The 24,330-nt window shown below is 31.7% G+C and overlaps 1 protein-coding gene across 1 annotated transcript in view; it reads left to right on the top strand.

The window, feature by feature from the left end:
* Positions 1-1,408: 1,408 nt before the first annotated feature.
* Positions 1,409-24,330, top strand: part of LOC145327551 (uncharacterized) — a 39,383-nt gene continuing 16,461 nt past the window's right edge. Inside the window, exons 1-8 of the mRNA XM_080171094.1 lie at positions 1,409-1,429; positions 2,566-2,724; positions 3,061-3,398; positions 5,618-5,699; positions 6,219-6,275; positions 18,450-18,653; positions 19,074-19,185; positions 20,848-21,076. Coding sequence (XP_080027220.1) covers positions 1,409-1,429; positions 2,566-2,724; positions 3,061-3,398; positions 5,618-5,699; positions 6,219-6,275; positions 18,450-18,653; positions 19,074-19,185; positions 20,848-21,076 — 1,202 coding nt within the window. The remainder of the gene's footprint in view (positions 1,430-2,565; positions 2,725-3,060; positions 3,399-5,617; positions 5,700-6,218; positions 6,276-18,449; positions 18,654-19,073; positions 19,186-20,847; positions 21,077-24,330) is intronic.

Genomic DNA, 24,330 nt, shown 5'->3' with positions numbered 1-24,330 from the left:
TTTTGGAGAAGGAGACAGAATCATCCGTGTTGTTACAGGAATGAATCATTATCAATATTGAATAGATAGATAGATAAATATTTAGATAGATTGGTAGCTACAGAATGAAGATATTATTGAAAGGCTCTCTCTCTGTCTCTCTCTTTCTCTCTCTCTCTCTCTCTCTGTCTCTCTCTCTCTTTCTTTATCTCTCTCTCTCTCTCTCTCTCTCTCTCTCTCTCTCTCTCTCTCTCTCTCTCTCTCTCTCTCTCTCTCTCTCTCTCTCTCTCTCTCTCTCTCTCTCTCTCTCTCTCTCTCTCTCTCTCTCTCTCTCTCTCTCTCTCTCTCTCTCTCTCTCTCTCTCTCTCTCTCTCTCTCTCTCTCTCTCTCTCTCTCTGATTGAAAGGTTAAGATAGTTAGATCTAAAAGGGATTTTAAAAGGGGAAAATTTTAATCATTTAGGCAACCTTCAAAAATTTTCTTTAATGAAGTATTCAATTCTTTAATTATAATTACTGTCCCTAAAACTATAATTATCAAAATTTTCATTAAGAGCCAGAAAATGGATATTTAGTCCAAAAAAGATTTCTAATGCAAGTTTAGGTTTTCTTCCCCAGTGATAATAAACAGAATTATCCCTTCTGTATTACAGTTAATGGTTGAAAAGTTTGGACACTCAACTAAATAAGCCAACCAATCAAAATTTAATAAAAGTCCCCAAGGTTGTTAAGCCAACGAATAAGAAAACATTATTATAAGACTTTGGGTACTAGTGTAATAAACAGCCCAATGTCCCCTCCCTCCCCGCCTTTATGTTAACCAGTTAACCATATAATCATTTCAATTCTTCGGATTGTGTCTCCCTTTCTCAAATGTAAATACCCATATGGCTTAAAATCTAGGTATTATTTTATTATTATTTCTAAGTGTAAATGTAAAGGAATACAGGGAAACGTCATTGAAAGATATATTGATCTGCTATCCAATACTAAATATTTTATGAAACTAAACAGCAAGAAGGGATCTTAAGTAACCAATAAATTTATGCACATCCCCAATTGTAAGAGACAAAATTACCCTAAAGTTTTATACTGCTGGTTTCAAGATTTAGTAGAAGTACCCAATATTATTGGGCTAACAAATGAGAATACGGTTGATATACCACCATAATTTGCAGGCCATTTCCTCTCCCTCCTTGATAGTTATAAATAAATAAGGATTTAATGTGATTTATCGTATATTGCCACCAAAAATTATAATACTCTTCTATTAACTAATATATAGACTGATAGTGTGAGGGATCCTAAGATTTATAGAACACATTGTGTGTTAAAGCTTTCATCGCATAATCAAAAGCATTATAGCCATATGCTAAAATTTCTTTTCATAAAAAGATTTTTTTATGAATATTTCTTTAAAAATAAAAATCATGGTTTTTAATTTCTTGAAGGTTAGTAAATTATCTACGCATGTGTGCTATTATTTAATAAACATAATTTACGTGGGTATTTTGACAAGGGAAAATTTGTTGTCAATTTAGGTTGCTAACATGGACATTACTTATTGGTCAGTTTGTTCAACCAGAAAGAGGAGAGGGGATTGGGCAAATGGGGTTGAAGGGAAGTATCGTTGTTTTAGACAGCTACAAGTTTCACTTTAGTAGAGTACTAGATAGATCCAAGTACTAACAAACCAATTACTTTAGTTTGAAGTTGCATCAATTCATCGTCCATTATTTATTCCCTTAAATAGAAATTTATTAAAAATCCCAAAACTAGTTCAGCCAACGTTATTATAAAACTTAGGGACTAGTGAAATTATCAGCCAAATGTCCCCTCCCTCTCTGGTGTTAACTACTTTTAAGATTACCTTATAGCTTACCCAACAAAAACAATAAAATTAAAAGATGGGTTTAAGACATTGAGTAATATCTTTTCTGAAAACAATACTATTGGGAAATTAATTTTATTTTAAATGTTTTTCGTTTGAAGCTAAAATAATCATTTAGCCATTTTTTATGTTGAATAAGTCTAAAAGCTAAAATAAAATAGGAAAAAAAATTATAGAAGTTTTTATGAAAAAATCAATGTTATTTATTTCTGATAAAAACCATTGATTATTTTTAAATCTCGTATTAAAATGATTAAAATTTTGCTAAAAAATACAACAATACTAGTTTGCTATTTATAACAAAAAAGACATTTAGTGGATTACGCCCAACATTATAGAGAATAATAGCTTAATTTTTTATTTAGATAGATAGATATATTGATAGATATATAAATTGATAGTTAATATCATGGAATTGTAGATAAATTAGATAGATGATTAATACATATTAGGTATATAGATAGATTAATAATATATAGATAGATAGATAAAAAGATAGACAAAGAGAAAGATAGATAAATTGGTAGATTGGCTGATAAACTTATTGCCTAATAGATTTTGAGTATATTGATATACAGATAGATAAATAGGTGAATGAATTTATTGATGAAGAGATAGAAAGATAGATAAATCAATCAATAAATAGCGTGAAAGAAAGATAGATATTTAAAAGCTTAATGATTCATTAAAAACTAGACTTCTACCACAACGGAGTTACCAAAAACTACATCGGAGAACCCCAAAATATCAACGGAGACTCCAAAATCAACAACGGAGGGCGTAAAGACATCAACGGAATCTAATTTTAAGTCAACTACAGTTGCCAGCCTTCGTGGTTTAACTAAAAACTATCAGGCATAGAATTATAGATATCAAAATAATTTTACTATTATAAAATATAAAAGTATACGTGGCTGTCTAACACCACCAAACTTTTTGTGAACTCTAATTTAATGCAGTTTTATATTGTTTATCAACCACCTGAAGAAAAATTATTTTGCAACCTTCCCTCAAAAAATATTTTGCAAGAATTGATTGTCTATTTAAAATGCCTACAAAAATGATCCCCCCCCCCCCCTCCAATAAGTTTCAGTGTTCCACAATCATTTTGAGGGAAACCGCAAAAAATCCTTTACTTCTATTAAAAATTCTATGTTATATTGATATGTATAACACTATATGAAAACTCAGGACATCGTTCGAACACCAGCTTCAGTTGAAGAAAACACCCCCTCGACAACAACCCCCAAATCAATCACCGAAAGTTCTACCGACTTTGTCGACAGCAAGCTTAACGTCAACAAATTCGACTATCCTGAAACGACCACGGCACAAAGCAGTAGTACATCGACAAGCAGTCGTAGCACGACTGTGCTAACATCGACTTCGATTAGCACAATGTCGAAACAGACGTCGGTTTCGACGTCTTTGGCTGTTGGTGATGAAAAAGATGCTGTGGATGAAGTTGTTGATGATGTGGTTGAAACGGCTACTGAATATAATGAGACTACAACTACCACTACTACTAGGTGAGAAAATCATTTTAATTGCGAGGCTACTATATAACTATGATATTTACCAGAGCTGGATCTTTTAATCATTTTAGTGGTAAGCCAGATCGGGGTGAAACAACTTTCAACCAATGAGAGCACAGCATTTTATGAAATGCCGCGCTGTGATAAGCTTATGTGATAACTACGTTTTTTAAAAGCAAAGCTTTTCTATAATTAGGATATGAACGTCAGTATATCCGTGCGTCAGAATGGGACGTACAGATGGCCTTTTGCAATCCTAGGCATGAAAGAATTGTCTGATCATTTTGAGGCTTTGAATTGCCAATAAATTGATTTAAATTCCCAATAAACAAAATTACCCCTCTTGTAGATTAATATTAGTGGTAAAAATTTTGGACACTCAACTTAATAAACCAACCAATCAAAATTTTACAAAAGTCCACAAAGTTGTTGAGCCAACGAATGAGAAAACGTTATTACAAATCTTTGGGGACTATTATACTAAACAGCCCAATGTCCTAACCCAACCCTGCTGTTACCTCTTTTTAAGTTAATTGTGAAGCAATTAAATAAAACATGATTTTTGTTATAAATTATTTTGAGTGCATCCACTCTATAATTTAATCTACTTCATAATTGTGATGCGATTATTAGTTTATTTGTGAGCTTTGCTTTTATGGATGTGGTCAACTATTTTGTACTATTCCAGCATGGTTTCTAAAATTACATATACAATATTTTAACAGAACAATACGATATTGGCTTGGGTACAATTTTGATGTAATCCAAACGTTTCAAAAAAAACTCTGGAATCATTTTAAAATGTAATAAGAGTAAGGACATGTCGTTTTGCAATATATTAGCAAACAAGGATGACAACATCAATAAAAGCAAGGCTCATCAAATCATAAAGTAGGACAAACTTATATTACTGACAGCTTTTAAATTAGTTTATAGGGTCCACCCTCTTTTTTTTTGGGGGGGGGGGGGTGGGTGTCGCGACACTCACCCCTCCCAACTCCTTCGAAAACCTTCCCTGGAGCAATATACAACTTTACTAAAATATGTAACGGTCCAACCGTTTACTTGATATTAGTTGACTAACATAGAGACATCATGTTACTTCAGTAAGTACAATTTGGCAAAAATATGAAGCTTTTGATTTTCTACGCTTTCTAGATTATACCTAATATTCAGATGAGTCTTCGTTCTAGATTTTTAATCAATAGGGCGATTCTCAATGTAAAAATACCACCCTTATATTTGTTTTTAATTGCAAAATATTATCGGAGGGGGGTCATTTTTATGAGGCGGGGGGGGGGGTCCTACCTCCCAAGGAAATAGCTTAAAACCACCTTAGGACAATTATGTACATGCCCTGAGAAACAAAACATTTTCGGTCAAGCGTTTACCGAGATCTGAAGCTTAAGACAGACAGACAGACGGACAAACATCGTTCTACATTGTATTATAGATGTACATTTCTTTCTGAAATAGATATCCTTATATATAAATTTTGTGTTGTAGGTCTTATTGTTTTACAAAATCTGATTGTAAATTTAACCTTGTAACAAGAATAGATAGATCCAAGGCAATCCATTCGTATCACGAAAACGAGGCATTTTATTTGGTGCCGTCACTTAAACCTATTTCTAGACCTCTACCCCCCCTCATCTAATTTTTTAATTTTTGAAATAAATTTATTTTTAGCCCCTTTGGGGAGTTACAATCTGGCCCTAGAAAGCGCCATCCGTGCGGGACTCGTCTAATCTTTGACTTTACTAAACCTAGCATAATTCAAAATAAGCAATAAAAATGCTATATTTTTTCAAAAATGAAAATTGGGATTTGATTTGATAATAATCTTAAAATATGTATATCTATATTTTGATTTCTCCATGTTAATATCTATATCTATATTTATCTATTAATCAATGTAATCCAAACAAATCCATATATAAGTGTATCAAACAATAATTATAAAAGTATAGATGTATAATCCAAACAACTACCTTGCCCATACCCAAGTGAAGGGGACCTTTTTCGTTACGACTCAGCCGTGTTTATATTTCTAACTCTATTAGCTAATATCAAAGACCCAATTGAAAGTCGACTCACGATCTTCACCCCGTGGGTAGAGTTACATATAGACGGTGCCCCCTCTATTCTTTTACTTTAATCATCAAACTACTTTTCTATCTGAATTCTAAATCTTAATATTTCTAAATTTCCAGGGCCCCTGAATTCCTAAGACCTAGGGAAGACCTACAGAAGGACCTATTGGAAGCTATCCGCAGAAAGATTCAACAAAATAAGGTAAAAATATAAACAGGGATCTTCCCAATAATGATAAACAAAATTACCCTATCTGTAGATTAAAAGTTTTAGTTAAAAGTTTAGACACCGCTAATTTAAATTGATAAACCAAATTTACCCAAAGTTTTGAAGCTATAAAACTTTGGGTACCAGTGTAATTTACAGTTTAATGTCGACATAATGAACAATATTATGCTAGAAATAAAGGCAGTTTCCAAAGCTCTTTTTCCTTATAAGAAAATGAGTCTTACAATAAAAATAACCAATGATAGGCCAATACACAGACTAAATTACCAATGGCAGGCTAGACATTTTATTTGACCAGTGGTAGGCAAACATGGCGTAATTTTTTATAGGTACTATAAAAAGCTTCGCAGTTTGCCTCAAAGTGCCTGGTCGAGCACAGAACCTACTGCACAGGGCTTGGTTAACAGCAGTGGTTAGGAAGCATTCTGTGCTAGCAAGACACTTAGGGGAAAGCACCAAATTCAATATCTGACGCTATTCTTATAATTTTAGGTTCAAGTGTCTCAAGAGGGCGAAGAGGAAATTTCAGAAGAAGAAATAGTCGAACAGGAAATTAAAAAAAAAAGATTTATAAACAAACAGAAAATGTAACAAAAGTGCTATGCCTTTTTAAAAACCACAAAAAAAGTTTATTGTGGGGTTATCACATTTTAAATATAAAGGACTAGCAGCTACGCCCCTAGAAGACTCTAGGAGCACTTAATGTAGGATGGGGAAAAGTCGACCCTTCCCCCTATTTTCAATTTGAGTTTTTAAAAAAAAAAAAAAGTATTTTTTTTTTTTGGGGGGGGGGTAATTTTTTTTGAAAGGGTAAAGATATCCTCCCCAAATATTCTAATTTAGCCAAAAAAAAAACCTTTATCGTACAAATAAGAGGCTTCATTGTAAAGCAAAACCATATCGGTTCAGCGATTATCGAAATCTTAAGGTACAGGCAAAAAACCTTTATGCTTTATAAAACTAAATTTAAAGATATGTCAATAGGTTATTTTTTATCCTTTTTATGTTATTGGAAATATTATGGACTGGTCGGTTTTACAATAATACAATCATCCTACTATTTAGGTCCATATGATTGTAAGAAATATAAAAACCAAAGTCTAAACCGCTATCATTAGTAACACAATGTAATAAAACATAATAAGGTTTTTTCTTCCTTAATCTAATTCTTTACTTTGGTTACTTAAAAATTATTATGAAACATTTTTATAAGTAGCGGAGCTACTCTTTTTTATGAGTTAGAATAATCCTATCGATTTCAAAGTTAGGATTTGGGTTCCTATAATAACAAGGATGACAACATCCATGAAAGCGAAGCTCTGAAACAGTAGGACAAACGGACATTAACACTTGTATAGTGTCAGAACTGAATAATCAGAATATAAACGTATAAGAGTCGATGCAAAATTGTAAGTAAATTTGTTGAAAAACTGCTTGATACAGAATGATGTTTATGGACATACTTACATTTTTAGGACTTAATTATAGAGTTGCTTCGCTTATAATATTGTACTTTGATGTCCCAGGAATCAGTATACAAAAAATCAGATCAATCGGATAATTAGATCATATAAAAATTTGTTGTTAAAAAAGTAAAAAAAATCAACATGTTTAAAATGGACGTACGGACATTTTGGTAATGATTATAGAGTTGCTACGCTTTCTAAATCGTATCTAACTACTGCAGGAATCACCATGCAAAGTTTGAAATCGATAGGACAATTCTAACATGCCTAAATTAACGAAAAAAGCTATCCGTGACGGACGGACGGACGTACGGACGGACGGACCGACCCTAATTATAGAAAAGCTTCGCTTTTAATAAGCAATAATGTTTAAAGTGTAGTAATTCTATAATAATGTTCACTTGTCCTATTGTTTGATTAATTAATTTCTATTGTCATGGATGTTGTCATCCTTGATACTATCTATTTATATATTTACCTATAAGGGATAAGACAATGGCCGATAAATTGACAACATTCCCAATGATGATACACAAAATAACCCCTTTTGACGATTAAAATTAGTGGTTGAAACGTTTGAAAACTCAATTTAATAAATCCAATCTCAAAATTCTCTACAGTCCCCAAAGTTGTTGAGCTAACGAATAAGAAAACATTATAATGAAACTTTGGGGACTAGTATAATAGACAGCCCATTTTCCCCTCTCTCTGATTTCTCTCTGTTTTTCTCTCTCTCTCTCTCTCTCTCAATCTTTTTTTTTGTTTATCTATAAAGTGATTATCTATTTTGCTATAACTTTTCTGATATTAAATTGTTAATACGTGATTCTATCATCCATCGTAATGCAATAAAGGAAAATTAAAGAAAATTAGAAATTTGGCAAATTAATTTATTACCTCTAAATTGTTGCAAAATCTATCTATCTATAATCATTCAATTGGTGTTTTCTACAGGGAGGGAGGGGACATTAGGCTATTTATTTAGTTCTCAAAGTTTTATAATAACGTTTTTTATTCGTTGTCTTTGGGACTTTTATTGAATTTTGATTGGTTGGTTCATTGAGTTACCTATTCTAACGTTTCAACCACTAATTGTGATCTTCAGAGGACGTGATTTTGTTGGATCATTAGGGATGTTCATTGATTTATCGACCTTTGTCTTATCCCTTTAGATCCTTGATTTGTCTATACATGAAGGGACAGTTAGCTCTTTTTTTAATTCAAGGGGAGTAATTTTTAATAAAAACTCTATGTGTCTATTTATCTATCTATCTATCTATCTATTTATAATTAGTTTCTAACCTTGTCTATACTTATGAAGACGAAAAAAAAGGAATAGGAGATTCAAATTTATTTCATCTTACATGAAACTCTTGAGTTTGTTGAAGCTGCCAAAAAAAATGACGTCATACTGGCCTTCCATTGGTCAATTAAAATGTATACTGGCCTGTCATTGGTAGTTTAGTCTGTGTAGTGGCTAGCATTGGTCATTTGTATTGTATGACGTCATTCTTAAACAACTTTAATTTCATTAATGTTTGACAATCTCTCTCTCTCTCTCTCTTTTTTTCTCCTTTTCTCTCTCCCTCTATCTATTTATCTATTTTAATTCCTTCTCAATCTATTTTTTTTTGTTATTAATATAGAATTCCTATATTCTAGAGGTATATACTGTAGGCCTAATTACTAAGCTATTAGTGTATAATTATTTTACATCTGTAGAGAATTACAACTATTAATATAAACTTGGAGGAAGATAGTCTACGTCTGTCATAATTGCCAGGGACAATGGGTTGTTTATTACACTAGTCCCCAAAGTTTTAAAATAACGTTTTTTTCGTTGGCTCAACAACTTTGGGGACTTTTGTTGAATTTTGATAGATTGTTTTTTTTTAGTTGAGTATCCAAACGTTTCAACCTCTTATTGTAATCTACAGAAAGGGTAAATTTGAGTATAATCATTTGGGGTGAACGTAAATTTATCGACAATTGTCTTATCCCTTTAGATCCTAGCATAATTGGTGTTCAGTCAATTTTGCAAATTTTCAATCATAAAAAAAATAGCAATCTTTTACAGTCGCAAAAATTACTTATTTATTTTCTCTTGTATTCCCAATTTTACATCCCCTATTAATTTATTTACTACTTGCAACTGTGCCCCTAGGATCTAGGGTTTCGTATACAAAGGGACTAAAAATTAGCTTAAATCCATCCTAGGACTTAAATCTGAAAAAGAAATAGTCTAAAATCATCACGGATCTATGTGAAGCTTAACTAAATTGAAGAACCAAATCAGTTTAGTAGTTGAAAAAAATCTTAAGCTTCAGATAAAAACTCTTAATACTTTATATAATAGGATTGTATCTTTTTAAACTACTACCTTTTCTTTAATGTTTTTACCCTATGAAAAATTAGCACAAAATGTAACCTTTAAGAAAATAGTTTTTACAATAACCATTTAAACTAAAACTGTTCATTAACAACAAATTAAATTTAGATAATTTTTAGAGTAATCACTAATCATACATGTTTTAAGATGCAGAAATACCAAATAATTTTATATGATGCTTAGAGTAATCATACATGTTCTTAGAAGCATAGATACTCTATAATAATAGCATGTCCAACTTACCCTTATAATGTCATATCAATTTCTAGCGATGCGCCATTAGACTATAGTGTAGTGAGGGCACTATTATTGCAAAAAAAATAGCAAAAGACAATCTCGGGACCTCTGTGAAACTTCACCAACATGGAGAACTCCATCGGTTCAGTGATTTATTGACACTTCACGCACTGCCATCGATATTCTTCTCATGGTCATCCTAAAAAAATTAACTGTAGTCGAAAAATTACTCTATTTATTATTATGTAGACGAAACGGTCTTTTAACTCAAGAGTCATTTCTAAAATCGTCTTTATCAGATATTGCAATACATATTTAACCCTCGATAACCCTCAACTCTGTTGTCGTACAGGATCTTATTGTCCAAAGAACCCGCATTTAATATATATGCTTTAATATTTGCTAAATAAGATTGCCAAAAAAACTCTCTGTGTATTTGCTAATTTTAATTGCCAAAACTCTAAGGAGCGTAGCTACTCTTTAATACATGTAGGTAGTAGGTACATAAGTCCGTCTTAGCTAAATTTGTTATCCAATCAGCAAAATGTTTAATAGTCTCTTTAGAGATTCTAGAAAACCAACTCATTAATTACAGGTTCCTTGTTTAGAAGTCCTAAAAAAATATGGGTTTTGGCATTTTGATTTACTTTTATAATCGAGTACCCACTTTAATATTTAACTACTATTGGGAAAAACAAAATTTTAAAGGGGATACTCAACTATTATTGGAGAAATCGTGGATATTTAAGTAATATTGAGACCCACTTGCCTCATATGGATATTGTTATCCTTGTTTATTATGTTGTTTTGCATTACAGTTTTGATTTATTGTTTTTATAGAGACTTGCAATTTATTTGGTTTAATGGTTTTATTTGGAAGTTTTTAATTACATTTTTATACAATTCTTTTTTTACCTAGCGATTTTGTTTTCAATATCTAATCATTATCTATCTATCCATTTATCTTCTTTATATTTATTTTCTCCCTCTCTCTTTTATTCTCTCTCTCATTCCAACTATATATCTATTTTTTTTAGTTGATCCTATTATATAAAGTACTAAGGTTTTTTGTCTGAAGCTTAAGATCTCAATAACTAGTAAACTGATTGAGTTTTAGGCTATTTTGATTTTAGGTTTAATCCTTTGGATGGTTTTAGACTATATTTCTGTCCCCTATCTACCCCCTTTGAATACAGATCCATTAGATGCTAATGGCACAGCCGCTAGTATAAACATAAAATAATATTGGTTATTTAAGGCTTTAGAAACATATCTATTTATATGTCGTCTATCTAATAATTATCTATCTAAGCTTTTATATCTATCTATCTATCCAAGTTCTTTGATTATAGTTAATATAAAGAATTAGATTGATTATTTGAGGTTTATAGTCAACCGCATAATGCAAAGTTATATTCTTTGGTAAATTTCAGGGTGGGAGGGAGCATTAAACTCTAAAAATTTCTTATATAATCTTGATTTGTTGATTCAGACAAGCAGTTTTTAAACTTTTCTTCTAGTAATTTCATAGGGTTAATTAAGATTATTATCATTGAGGATGTAGATTGGTTTATCTTTAAGATCTCAAGAATGGGCAAGTCTATCAAAAGTGAAGCAAAAAATATATTTATTATTCTTCGGAGTAATTTTATGATTCAATACTAATATTTTTTTAGGGGAGTGCTTCAAGGGCCAATTTTTGGCACAACACTTTTTATGATGTTTTTGTAAAATATTTAGATATTGTGGATTAAAATAGCAATATGTTCATGTTTTTTAATAAAGGAAGACCCATGATAAAACGAAATCTATTGGTTGCTCGACCTTTGCCTGTAAATCCTTACTATTGGGGCTGCTTATTGCTCAGGGAATCTCCCTAAATTTATTAATGCCACAGGCAAAACTTTTGTTGAGTTTGCAAAAACACCATGTTTATTTACAGAAGAGGCCTAGGGTTGTTTTGTGATAAATGAGATGGATTGGATTATTGTGTTGTCTTAGGTTTGGGCTGTTTAGGACAATTCAATTTTCTCTTATAATTCTTTTCTGATCTTTTATAATCTCTTTTCCCCCTTTATCTCTAATTATTTGGTGATAGGTTTGAATCTCGGCTTAACACTGCGTCATAACTAAAGACGCTAAAAATGGTTCCTACTGCTGCCATGTCAGGTGCCCGACATTAATAGTTATAGTATGTAGAATGACTTAGCCAAAACAGGCGCAATCATTACCATGCACAGTTAGGACTTTCAGCAAAAGGTATTGCCATCAAAGAGTTGGTTGGCTGATGGGTGATACTTGACATAATACCCCGGGTGTTTAGACGAAAAAGGAGAGATTTGAGTTGTAAGACCTGACGTTTGAGTGTCATGGACAGCTGCCTCGTCCGTATGAGTTTTTTTTTCAATCTGTCCGAAACAACCCAAAAATAACTAAAAGTACATAGGTAATCATTAAAAATTGCAAATACCTTTTTCTGGCCTTACACTAATTGAAATAAAATAATATACAATTTGAGATATAAACTCAAAATGAATGCCTCAAAATGTGTATTTTTAAGGCTTGAAAACAAATACGGCCTAATTGCTATTGTAAAATTAGAGCTAGTTACAACAGGGTGATAATTAAAACGGTAGTTTACACATTTCTCTGTGCAATCTTTTACACTAGAGCGGCCGTTGATTTTTTTATGTCCAGTATTATCTTTTAAACCACTGGATCAATTGGTCTAAAAGTTTAAGTGATACTTTATTTGTTTTATGGATTGGTTTTAGGCTATTTCTAGTGGGTTAGTTCAATACATTTAAACTTTACTACCATACCCCCTTACTGTTTTTTTGTGAATCCCCGCGAGGCTATAGACATGTATTTACAAATTCTTATATCTTATGTAATATGAAGAATACTTCATTTTAATATTGATAAGAATTAAATAGCCAATCGTATTTGGCCTTATTATAACTGTTTCATAGATGGGTTCTATATTTCTAATTACAATCGATTTAGACAATTAAAATGTAGGGTTAAATGGCCAATCCATATATTTCAAAGATCAGCTATTCTTTAACTAGGGTATGTCCGTTCGTCCTTTTGTATACTATAACTGAAAAGGACTTAATCAGAGGCTAGGTAAAAAAAAAACGTTGGTGTAAGCAAAATATTATCAATATGAAAATGTATTTTTAAATATATATTTACTTTTTTTCATACTGAATGGAAAAACGGACAATTTATTAATATTCTTACTAAATTCAGTAATTAGTTTCTGCCTTTGGTAGCTTAGTAAAATAGGGGTAAAGATTGATTAATAGAGTAAATTAATTATATTGTCCCATCTTTTTTTCAATTTACGAAGGAATGAAGTATATACTAATTCTAAAGGGGGGGGGGGGGTTAGTCCATCATCCCAAAGCATCCCAAAATTTTAAATAAATTCTTTCATGGAACAATCCTTTTTAGATATTGTATTACAATTGACAATTAAAAAGGCCTAGAAACATTATCTATCCATATATCTATCTATGTAATTTCAGGGAGGGAGGGGACATTGGGCTGTTTATTTCACTAGTCCCCAAAGCTTTATATTAACGTTTTCGTATTCATTGGCTCAACAAGTTTGGAGACTTTTAATAATTGTTATTGTTGGTTCATTATGTTGAGTGTCCAAACGTTTTTAATTCACAGAAGGGAAGGTTCTGTGTATAATCATTGGGAATGTACATTAATTTACCGACCATTGTCTTATCCCTTTAGATCCTTGGTGTAATTGTCATTAAAACAATTAAAAGATAGGCATATAAAGTTTGAATTTGACCTAGGGACCATAAAAAGATATAGATCATAATCTGAAACCCGGCCCTAAAGTCTTTAAATAACAGTATAAAATCAAGCTATAATATCTTGTAATTATACTGTAATAAAAAAGTATTTAAGTTCATAGGATCCTTTTTAATTGTACATGTACGTATATACAATTTAATTGTAGGCTTTTGGGGTTTTATGGTATCTAGGAAGTGTAGATTTAATTAGTTAACTTAACTGTGTATCTTATAATCTATCCATTTTTCTATGATTTTTTTACTTTCCTTCTATATTTTTATTTATTTTTAACTATCTAGCCATCAATTATTTAAAACTTTAAATTTTGTTTTCGAACTATCTTTATATAATCTTTCTATCTATAATTCCACCTTTTTAATCAATCTCTAATCTAAACAACTTTCTATTAACTATTACTCTATTACTAATCTATCTATCAATCTGTCTTTTGATCTATTTATCCATCAATCTATCTATATAACTATCTATCTATCTATCTATCTCTATATAGAATTGTGTATATATGACTAAAACATAATAAATGTTTTATTACTAATTTTATCTAATCAACTCTCTATTACTAATTTATCTATGTATCTGTAAATCTATTATTCTATCAATCTATCAATTTATCCATCTACTAATTAATCTATCTATCTACCCATCAACCCTATCTATTTAAAAGTGAGTACATATGACCAAAGTTACATAATAAATGTATAATTACTAATATTATTATATTTTTCGATCTATCTATCCAACAATCTATTTGTCTATCTAGCTATCAATCATTATAATTGTCTATCTATCTATTCAAAAGTGAGTACATATGACCAAAGTTACATAATAAATGTACAATTACTAATGGTATACAGTAAGCATATCATTTGAAGGCGTTTCAAGACATCCAGCTGGTTCTTCAGGATTCCATGTCTCATGTGTTTGGGGAGGGTCGTTTTTCTTTGTAGGGGATGGTACCTTCCCCAAAACTAGTTATAAATCTGCTTAGGACCTATGAGAAGCTACATTGTAAAGAAAGAAGAGCCAAATTAGTCCAGCTGTTTGCTTTTTGTACAGACAGACATATAGACATACAGACAACCTAATACTTTTATATGGGGATTAAAGAATAATATTTCAATTTCCATCCATCTATCTTTGAAGATATGATATATTCTCTATATTATGCCTTTGGTAGCTTAATGGGGGATATTTCTATAACCAAAATTGCTCCCTTTAAAATTCTAACAAACCCGCTCTCATATGTGGGTTTATTATGAAAATATATGTTTCTAAATTCCTTAATACAACAAAATTACATTAGATTTTAAGTTCATTAAGGCAGCCAATGTGATGTGATTTTACTATGACTTTATGGTCATAGGACTCCCCTAAAAGTCTCAAACCCACCGCTCTTGAAAATATCGAACTAGGGGATATTATATACATATTGAATATTGGCCAGTTATTCAGCAGTGAAAGGACATTAGAGGTTAAATTATTATTCCTAATTTCCTTATTTTTGTATATTTATAGCAGATACACTCCTCTAGGGGCGATTTGTCTTGGGAGGATAGAAAAGAAACCTTCCATAAAATAGTTATAAACCTTTCCTTGACCTAAAATAAGTTTCGCTGTAAAGAAGAACCATATCGGTTCAGCAGTGTTTAGCGAGATCCTACGCTACAGACAAAATAAATCTTACTACTGTATTATAAAGGCCCCTTATGGTCAAAAAAGTAAGCCTTACTGATACTTTAAAACTTGGAAGATTTTACTCTTATATTGATAAATAGATAGAAAGACAATTTAAAGAGAAAGATAATTACCTAGTTAAATATATCCTTATAATAAGTAACAGGATCTCTATAACCGATTTGGTTCACCAAACATTACAATATAGCTTCTCATAGGTCCTGGGAAGGTTTAAAACTATTTTGGGGGAGGTTACCACCTACAAAGAGAAATCGCCGTTAGATAAAAAAAGGCAACAACCCTGCCCCCCCCCCCCCCAAGCAGCTAGTATAATAAAATAGAACTCAAAATAGATGAATAGATATATAAATAGTTACACATGTTTCGTAGTGCATTATACCCAATTTTAGTAGAGACTCTTCTGTATAATTAACTTCTGTCTTTCCGTCAGTATTAACGTTATGAGAAATATTCGATTTTCTCGGTTGCTATTTAAGATTTACTTCCTAACAGCATCCAGAATGTAAATTACCTGGTACGTTGGTCAGTCAGTCATGCTTTAAAAATCAGTATATATATGGATATTGTCATCCTTGTTATGTTTATGCTCGATTTAACCCTAAGGCATGAATTAGGCCCATATAAGCTTGCTTCTCTTAACAAAGTGTTTTTACATTTCCCCAATTTTTTAGTAGCGCAGCCACTCTAAAATTACGTCATGATTTTACGTCCGTCCCATTAAATGACATATTTAGTGATTATTGACGGCCACAGTAAAAGTGTCTGACTATGACGTCAGAAAAAATTAACAATTAACCAATGAGAAGCCAGTATTCACAATGGTAAAACATATAGCGACCTCTCATTGGTTAGTTGTTAATTTTTTCTGACGTCATAGTCAGACACTTTTACTGTGGCCATTATTGACTATATATATCGGAAACTACCTTGGTCTATTACTTAGATTTTAATTTTTGTTTGAGTTGTTTTGCAATTTATTTACTGTTCCGTATGTGCACTTGATTTTATATAAAATTTGAAGGGTGGATTGATCAAATGTATCAATGTTTATTTTGGGCTTTATCTATTTATCTATTTTACCTCTATCCATCTATCAATCAATCTATCTATCAATTAAAGTGTTAGACAATTTTTCTAGTGTATGTCTCTACCTGTTAGACACTTCCCTTTATTTTCTGGGAGGGTGCTGGGTTTTGACTTTAACAAAACAAATTGAATTATATATTAGCTTCGCTACTTATATGTTGCATAACTGTAAAAATCTTTATCAAATATCTATATTAAATATGCAAATAAATAAGTGATTCCAAAGGTCCATAAGAAGTTGAAATTGTTCTATTTTATTTACCTATAGGCATAATTCTACATAGAGGGATAGGGATAAATATTTTTAAATAAAAATAAAAATATCAAAAGTAGACAAATTGACAGATGGACAAGGATAGTTATCAGGGAACTAAAGGGATAGGACAATGGCCGATAAATTGATCTAAAACCCTAATGATAATACACAAAATTACCCCTTCTGTAGATTACAATTAGTGAAGGATCGTTTGGAGACTCAATCTTATGAAACAACCAATCAAAATCTAATATAGTACCCAAAGTTATTAAACAAACGATTAAGAAAACGTTATCATATATCATATATTTTAAATTTTCATTGAGATTATTACTGTGAAATCTAGTTTTCTACAGTTAATAGATTCTGAGAAAATATCGTTAGATAACATATGTAAACCTATGCTTTAGATATAAAAAAATTGAAGACTTTTAATTTAAAATATTTTTGTCTTTACCCAAAAGTAAATAGATAGATAGATTTAATAGTTTGTTGGCGCACTTAACTCTTAAGGCGTTTTAGCCCAGCCGTATAAGTCCATCTTTTTGCTCTATATCCGAAAGCAAAGGTGTTGTCCTAAAACCACAAAAAATATGTCTCATAAGCGCAGCTATTTCATTCAAAGTACATGTTTGTTAGACTGTTAAACTAAAAAAATTAACAAACTAATTTAATTTTAAAGCCTATTGGGTGCTTTACCTTAAAGTGTCAATCGAGCAATGATCTTCCATCCCTCTCCTTTTAAAATTGAAAATAGGAGGGGGGGGGGGCGATTTTTCCCTTAATCTGCAATGCTACCCAGTACGAAATCTAACATTATCAAAGCAACAAAAAATGAGGGAAAGTTTCTAAAATTTAATACATATTTCTAGTGTATTTTCCAAGGCTATGAAAATAAAAAATTTAAATAGGTATACAATACCTCATATAGTCCTTTTATTTTCATTTTCATGGTCAATATCGAAAAAAAACTATTTAGCTGTTTTAAACAATCCTATATTTAGATTTGCTTTAAGGCATTTTACTTTTGTGATTTAGAACACCTTAAATTGATACTTTTAACAGTTTTATAGTTTTGCGTCAGGGAAATTAAAGGGATAGGACAAAACAATGGCCAATAAATTATTGTACATCCGCAATGTTAATACACAAAATTACCCTTTCTGAAGATTAAAATTAGTGGTTGAAACGTTTGAATACTCAACTTAATGAATCATCCAATCAAAATTCACTAAAGTCCCCAAAGTTGTTAAGCAATCAAATAAGAAAACATTATTATAAACTTAGAGGACTAGTGTAATAAACAGCCCATTGTCCCCTCTTTCTCTGGTTTTGCGTACTATTTTAATAATTGTCATTATAATCTCTAGTTTGATATCTTAAGGCAATCATCTTTTAGTAGCGGAGCTACTCTACTATATAATAAGTGTATTTTAGTAAGTTTGTCCGTGCATTTTAATATTAATGGATTTAATATCACTTGGATATTACACCACATTATCATGTACTGTAATAAAGTGAACCTTGTTGCTGACTAAAATAACCATCCACCCCCTTTACCACATCGCCTCCCCTCCTACTGGAAGAACGAACTGACCAATAAATGATGTCCATGTTAGCAACCTAAATTGACGACAGATTATAATTTTCCCCTGTATTTCCACGTATATATTCAATATCCATTTTAATATTTAATCCATTTAGAATTTGAAGAAAAAAATTCTCAAAAACAATCTTTTTTTGAAAATTAATAGAATCCCGAAACCGAGGAAGAAATAAGCAGTCAACGAGCCGTTAAGCCGCGTATCGCGGCCGAACGGCCGTCAGCCACAATCCGCGGACTGCTCAATCCGTTAATTGGCGGATTTTCTGCGGATGACGGGAACTCAACCGCGGATTCGGCTCCTAATGAGGGAAGAAGGTTTGGTACTGAGCGTTGGACTCCTTCTCTCAATAAGGTAGGTTTTATCTAGCCGTTTCTGGGATCTTAACACACAAAAAATACAAAATCAACAACTTCGATAAAATTCAATATATTTTGAATATTACGCTGTAAGGTTGCGTGATTTTAACAAAATAAGTGTTTCTTTGAATTCATCAGATAACTTTAATTTTAAGGTAGTGTTTTTTATTTAGATAAACTATATTGCCTCCAACTTTTCTTCTAGTCTTGCATACAGTTTTTTTTATATGTCAGTGTACAGATGCATGATATAATTAAGAGTATTTTTTTAAGTTTAACGTTAGAGGTAAAATAACTAAAAAAGCATTATAAAAAATATATTTAGGCTGTATAAAAAAATCAATTTTATACTTTAATGTATGAAGAATCTTCATAAAAAGAGGTAAAAATTTTACTAAGATTATTCCTTTTTTAGATCAAGCAAGCTAGAAAATCAGATCCTCTGCTATCCAACCTCCAGGATAATATACCTCCAGCATTCATTCTGAATTCTTCTGAACCAAGACTACCAGCACAGAGACCTCCAGGTACAGAGTAGATAGATAGATAGATAGATAATATACCTCCAGAATTCATTCTGAATTCTTCAGAACCAAGACTACCAGCACAGAGACCTCCAGGTACAGAGTAGATAGATAGTGTGATACATTGATAGATTAATAGATTGATACATTGATATACCTTCAGCCTTTATACTAAATTCTTCCGAACCAAGACTACCAGCACAGAGACATCCAGGTACACTAGTAGATAGATAGATAGATTGATAATATACCTCCAGCATTCATTCTGAATTCTTAAGAACCAAGACTGCCAGCACAGAGACCTCCAGGTACACTATCATATAGATAGATATATAGATAAATAGATAGATAGATAGATATATAGATAGATAGATAATATACCTCCAGCATTCATACTGTATCCTTCAGAACCAAGACTACCAGCACAGAGACCTGATAGATTAATAGATTGATAGATTGAAAGATTGAAAGATTGATAGATCGATAGATCGATACATTGATATATTGATAGATTAATAGATTTATAGATTAATTGATTGATAGATTAGTAGATTAATAGATTGACAAATTGATAGATCAATAGATTGAAAGCTTAACAGATTTATAGATTGTTAGATTGATAGTTTAATAGATTGATAAATTAATAGAGTGACAAATTAATAGATTAATATATTGAAAGATTAATATATTAATAGATTGATAGAATACTAGATAAATACAGTGGTAAATTGAGATATTGAAAGATTGTTGTATTAATAGTTTGGTAGATGTAGATTGTTAGATTAATAATTTGGTAGATTTATAGAACGATAGATTATTGGATCGATAGAATAATAGATGTGTGATTAATGGATTGGTAATGGATTGATAGATTAGATGATTGATAGATTTATAGATAGTAGATTAATAAATTACTAGATTATAAGATTATTAAATTTGTAGATTAATAGATTAATAAATCACTAGATTTATCGATTGATAGATTAATTTATTGATTAAATAATAGATGGGATGATTTATAGTTGATAAATTGATAAAATAATATATGTACATAGATAGATTAATTGTTTGATAGATTGATAAAAAATAAATTGATAGATTTTTAGATTAAGAGATTGATATATCAAAAGAATGTTAGATTAATAGATGGAAAACTGAATATATTGATAGATAGACAGATAGTTTTTACGATACTGTCTTATGCATCGTTCTGTCTCGGTTCATTTTGAAATAAGCAGGGTTTCGGATCCGGATCCGGATCCTTGGACTCAAAAAAATGCGGAAAAAATGGAAAAATCTACTCAGACATTCTCTTGATGAGAGCCAATCTTTAAGGTTTAGGGTCAGACTTGAAAATTAAAAGTATTTTTGACTTCGAATTAAAGAAAAAATATTTTGAAAAGTTTGGTGATTTTATTTTTATTGTCAAGGATCCGGAACCGGATCCGGTAGGATCCGAATCCGGATCCGGATCCGGATCCGCACTGACCAAATTTAGAGGATCCGGATCCGGATCCGCAAAAAATCAATGCGGATCCGAAACCCTGGAAATAAGATATGTATTTAATAAACAAACAGACAAGCAAGAATGACTTACAGCGTATTTTTATTTTGTCGAAAACTCTATTAAACATTGGAGCTGGTATTAACTTTCATTTTCTCTAGGTCGAGTAAAACCAGATCTATTTACGACGACACTGCGAGGCGACAACATCCCGCCGCAAGACCTCCGCCCGCCCCCCAGAATTCCATCCCGCCTGCCCCCAGGCGTTTTGTCCGGAGTGTCCACACCCCCCTCCTCCCCCCGGGTCCAGATTTTCCTGAACCTCCCCGAGGGAAAACCTGCCCCCAATTCGAAGCAACTTCTCCCCGCCAATGTTTCCAAAATTCAGGAATGTTAAAACTCTTAAAGAATGGGAGAAAGAACGGGATGTAGATTTTTAAAATCAGGGATCTTTAGGGATGGTGCAATGAAGGATAAATTTATGTATATCATAACAGAATTATAGTATAGGTCTATATACAGTACAGACAACTACCTCCCTTCATTTTTCAAAGACCTCTTTCGTCTGCTTCTAAATAATTTTCTGCTACTTTGCTGTGTTAATATAAGCGATATCATTGGTTGATTTTCAATGACCCAGTAGGAAGGTTGCACAAGACGATTGCGATGGGGAGATACAGTTATTTAACCCTTTCTCCCTCTAGTGTTTTACTCTAATGTATATCATATGATGAAGAAAATTGGACATTGCAATTTTGAACCAACCAATAAAGCCTTAGATTAAAAGTACCCTAAGTTCTAGGCCAGCCAATAAGAGAGAGAGTTTAGTTATAAAACTTTGGATGAATCACAGACTCCATGTTAATTTATATGCCCATTGTCCCCTCTCCCCCTCTCTTTGCGCTTGTCATGACGTTATTCTTGATACTTCGGCCAAAAATTTTTTAATTTATCCCCTTTTTTATTGGTATTTTAAAGAGCTTCTATTCTACTGATGAAAATTATTTTATCTATCTTTTCAAATATCTATGTATTATCATCTATCTATCTACCTACCCTAGTACCCATGGTAGATTAATCAAACTGTTGACACTTTGAAAAATGGGACTTTTCTTCTTTGACTAAAGATTCAACAAAGACATCTTTATCAAGCTTATTTTTTCGTGCTGTCCTAATCTTTTTTTGTAGCGCACCTACTCTTTCATAGGGTTATGTCCGTACGTCCTTCAAAGCTATTTAAGGTAACTGTATCTTTTTACACTTTTTGTATCCGCCAATTAATTTAAGAAATTGTTGCTAGCTTGTTATTGCTGCGCTACATTTGGACATATTTATTCATGTTCTTTTTCCTTTGATCATTTTTGTTCTTCAATGGATTTATTATTACTTGGATCTTACACCAAAATATCATGTACTCTAATAAAGTGAAACTTATATGTGGCTAAAATAACGATCCTCCTTATCCGCCCCCATCCCCTCCCCTCCTACTGTAAGAACGAACTAACCAGTAAGTGATGTCAATGTTAGCAACCTATATTGACGACAATTTTGCTCTGTCATAATATCTACGTATATTCTATATTCATTTTTTCTTCTCTCTTCTATTTTTATCTTTAAACACAATTTACATTAAATGATAAAAAGATGAATAAAAGTTAAGTAAATAGATAAATAGGAGAAAGATAGAAAGATTATAAATCAACTTTCTTATATAAACACTAGCGGCTTCGCCCCTAGCCTATAGGGGCTTTGCCCCAAGAGATGATAAAAAATAATTAAGGTAAAATTTGTAAAAAAAAAATAAGGAATAAGGAAATCTTCTACAAAAAAGGACCAAGTATATCTCCTACAAAAAAAATAAAAAAAGGGGGAGGGATATTTTTTTTTGAGGGGGGGGGTTGGGGCTGTCCCCCCCCCAAGAAAATAGCCTAAAACCACCACAGGACCCTAGGTATATTCCCTGAAGAGTAGAATCCGATCGGTTCAGTGGTTACCGAGATCTTAAGCTTTAGACGGACGGACGGACGGACAGACATCAAGCTACTTTGTATTAAAGATTACAGACAACATAAATAAGAAATTCTCTTGTCTAGAAATTCTTATAGACATAATGTAAGCTCAGCCCTAGCTTATAGGGACTTCCCCCCACTGGGTTTTCATATCTTCCTCTAAACAAGTAGTATGAATGTAGCATCAATAAAAGTTAGCTGTTAAACTTCTCTTTGAATACTTACATTATATTTTTATGCTGCGTGACTATTATGCAGTATCGTCCTTGCTTTCTTTTCTTTGAGATTTCTTATTCCAAAAACTTTTTTCATTTCTCCTTTCTCAGTGTTATTAGAAAATTATGCATTATCAAAAATTGTGTTTTATTAAAACCGCGAATGCATCAATATTATACGCATAGCTTTTCCAACCTGAGGGTCAATCCGTCCGCAGGTTTGAGCATGTCAAAATTAACCTATCGATTTCAAGCTTGGCATGATGATTCCTGTAATAGGTGGGTTCAATTTAGAAAGCATAGCTTTACTTTCGAATGTTAATTCTCTGGCGTTTAGGCGTAATGTTATAAGCAAAGTATCTCTTTAATAAAGCCTTAAAATGTAAGTATGTCTATATTAGACAGCTGTTTATTTTTTTAATATCTCTGCTGTTTTCAATGAACGACATTGAGAAAAAGTTTTAGAGAATAAAAAGACTGCATCCCAAAAACATGTTTATACTGCTTTGTTACAATCAAATTAAGACGTTTTTACGTTTCAACCAATCAATGGCCAGATTTGAACGGACAGACCAAAAAATTATTTTATGTTATAGGATATTAATTTTATTACATTATACTATTTTCATAAAGTCATTATTAAAATTACTTTGTGTTTTTAGTGCCTTATGATTAGTTATGGACACAATGTTAATGTAAAAATCCATGCAATCTGGATCTTATAGATTTAACATTTTTTTTGTCTCTTTTTAGAATTACAGTAATAGGAACTATTTTAACTTCTTTAGTTATGACGTTGTTAATGCTAAGATGCTTGGACAATTATTTGTATTATTGTAAAAACAAATTTACAAACTTTTACGAAGAAAAGGTCACTAATCGACCTATGCATCCCTTTCATACTTTGCAATAAAATTTGCGTTTATAGAAGTTAAAATAAACTATTAAAAACAACGATATAATTAGCGCAGTGTTGAAGTGTTGGCAATTTTAAACACGAAAAGAGCAATAAAGTGTTATACAAAAAAATGGTGTAATATATAATATAATTCTGGCTATAAACAAAGTTGGTCTTTGTTGAACACATTTACTGACGTACAGACATATCCATGTTATAGAGTAGCTGCGCTACTTAAAAAGTAAGATAGACCGATAAGCTATAAACTAAGTAAGAATCACAAAAAGAATGAATTGACGGACAAAACAGATTTTCAGTGGCTCTAAAAAAGAAAGAGAAAATGTTAATAATAACATAAAATGATTAAACATTCACCGAAAAATCTTCAGTCTTAAATATCTTAAATATTAGCCGAAAAGTCACATTTCCGCCTTAAACTTACAGACGTATTGACGGACGGGCGGGCATTATTAATTTTAGAGTTAATTCGGTACTAAAAGTTTCACTGTGAATCAGCCCCTT

This window comes from Acartia tonsa, chromosome 9 (assembly GCF_053477335.1).
Source record: "Acartia tonsa isolate MP-2025a chromosome 9, ASM5347733v1, whole genome shotgun sequence".
NCBI lineage: Eukaryota > Metazoa > Arthropoda > Copepoda > Calanoida > Acartiidae > Acartia > Acartia tonsa.
This window is presented reverse-complemented; position numbering and strand designations above follow the sequence as displayed.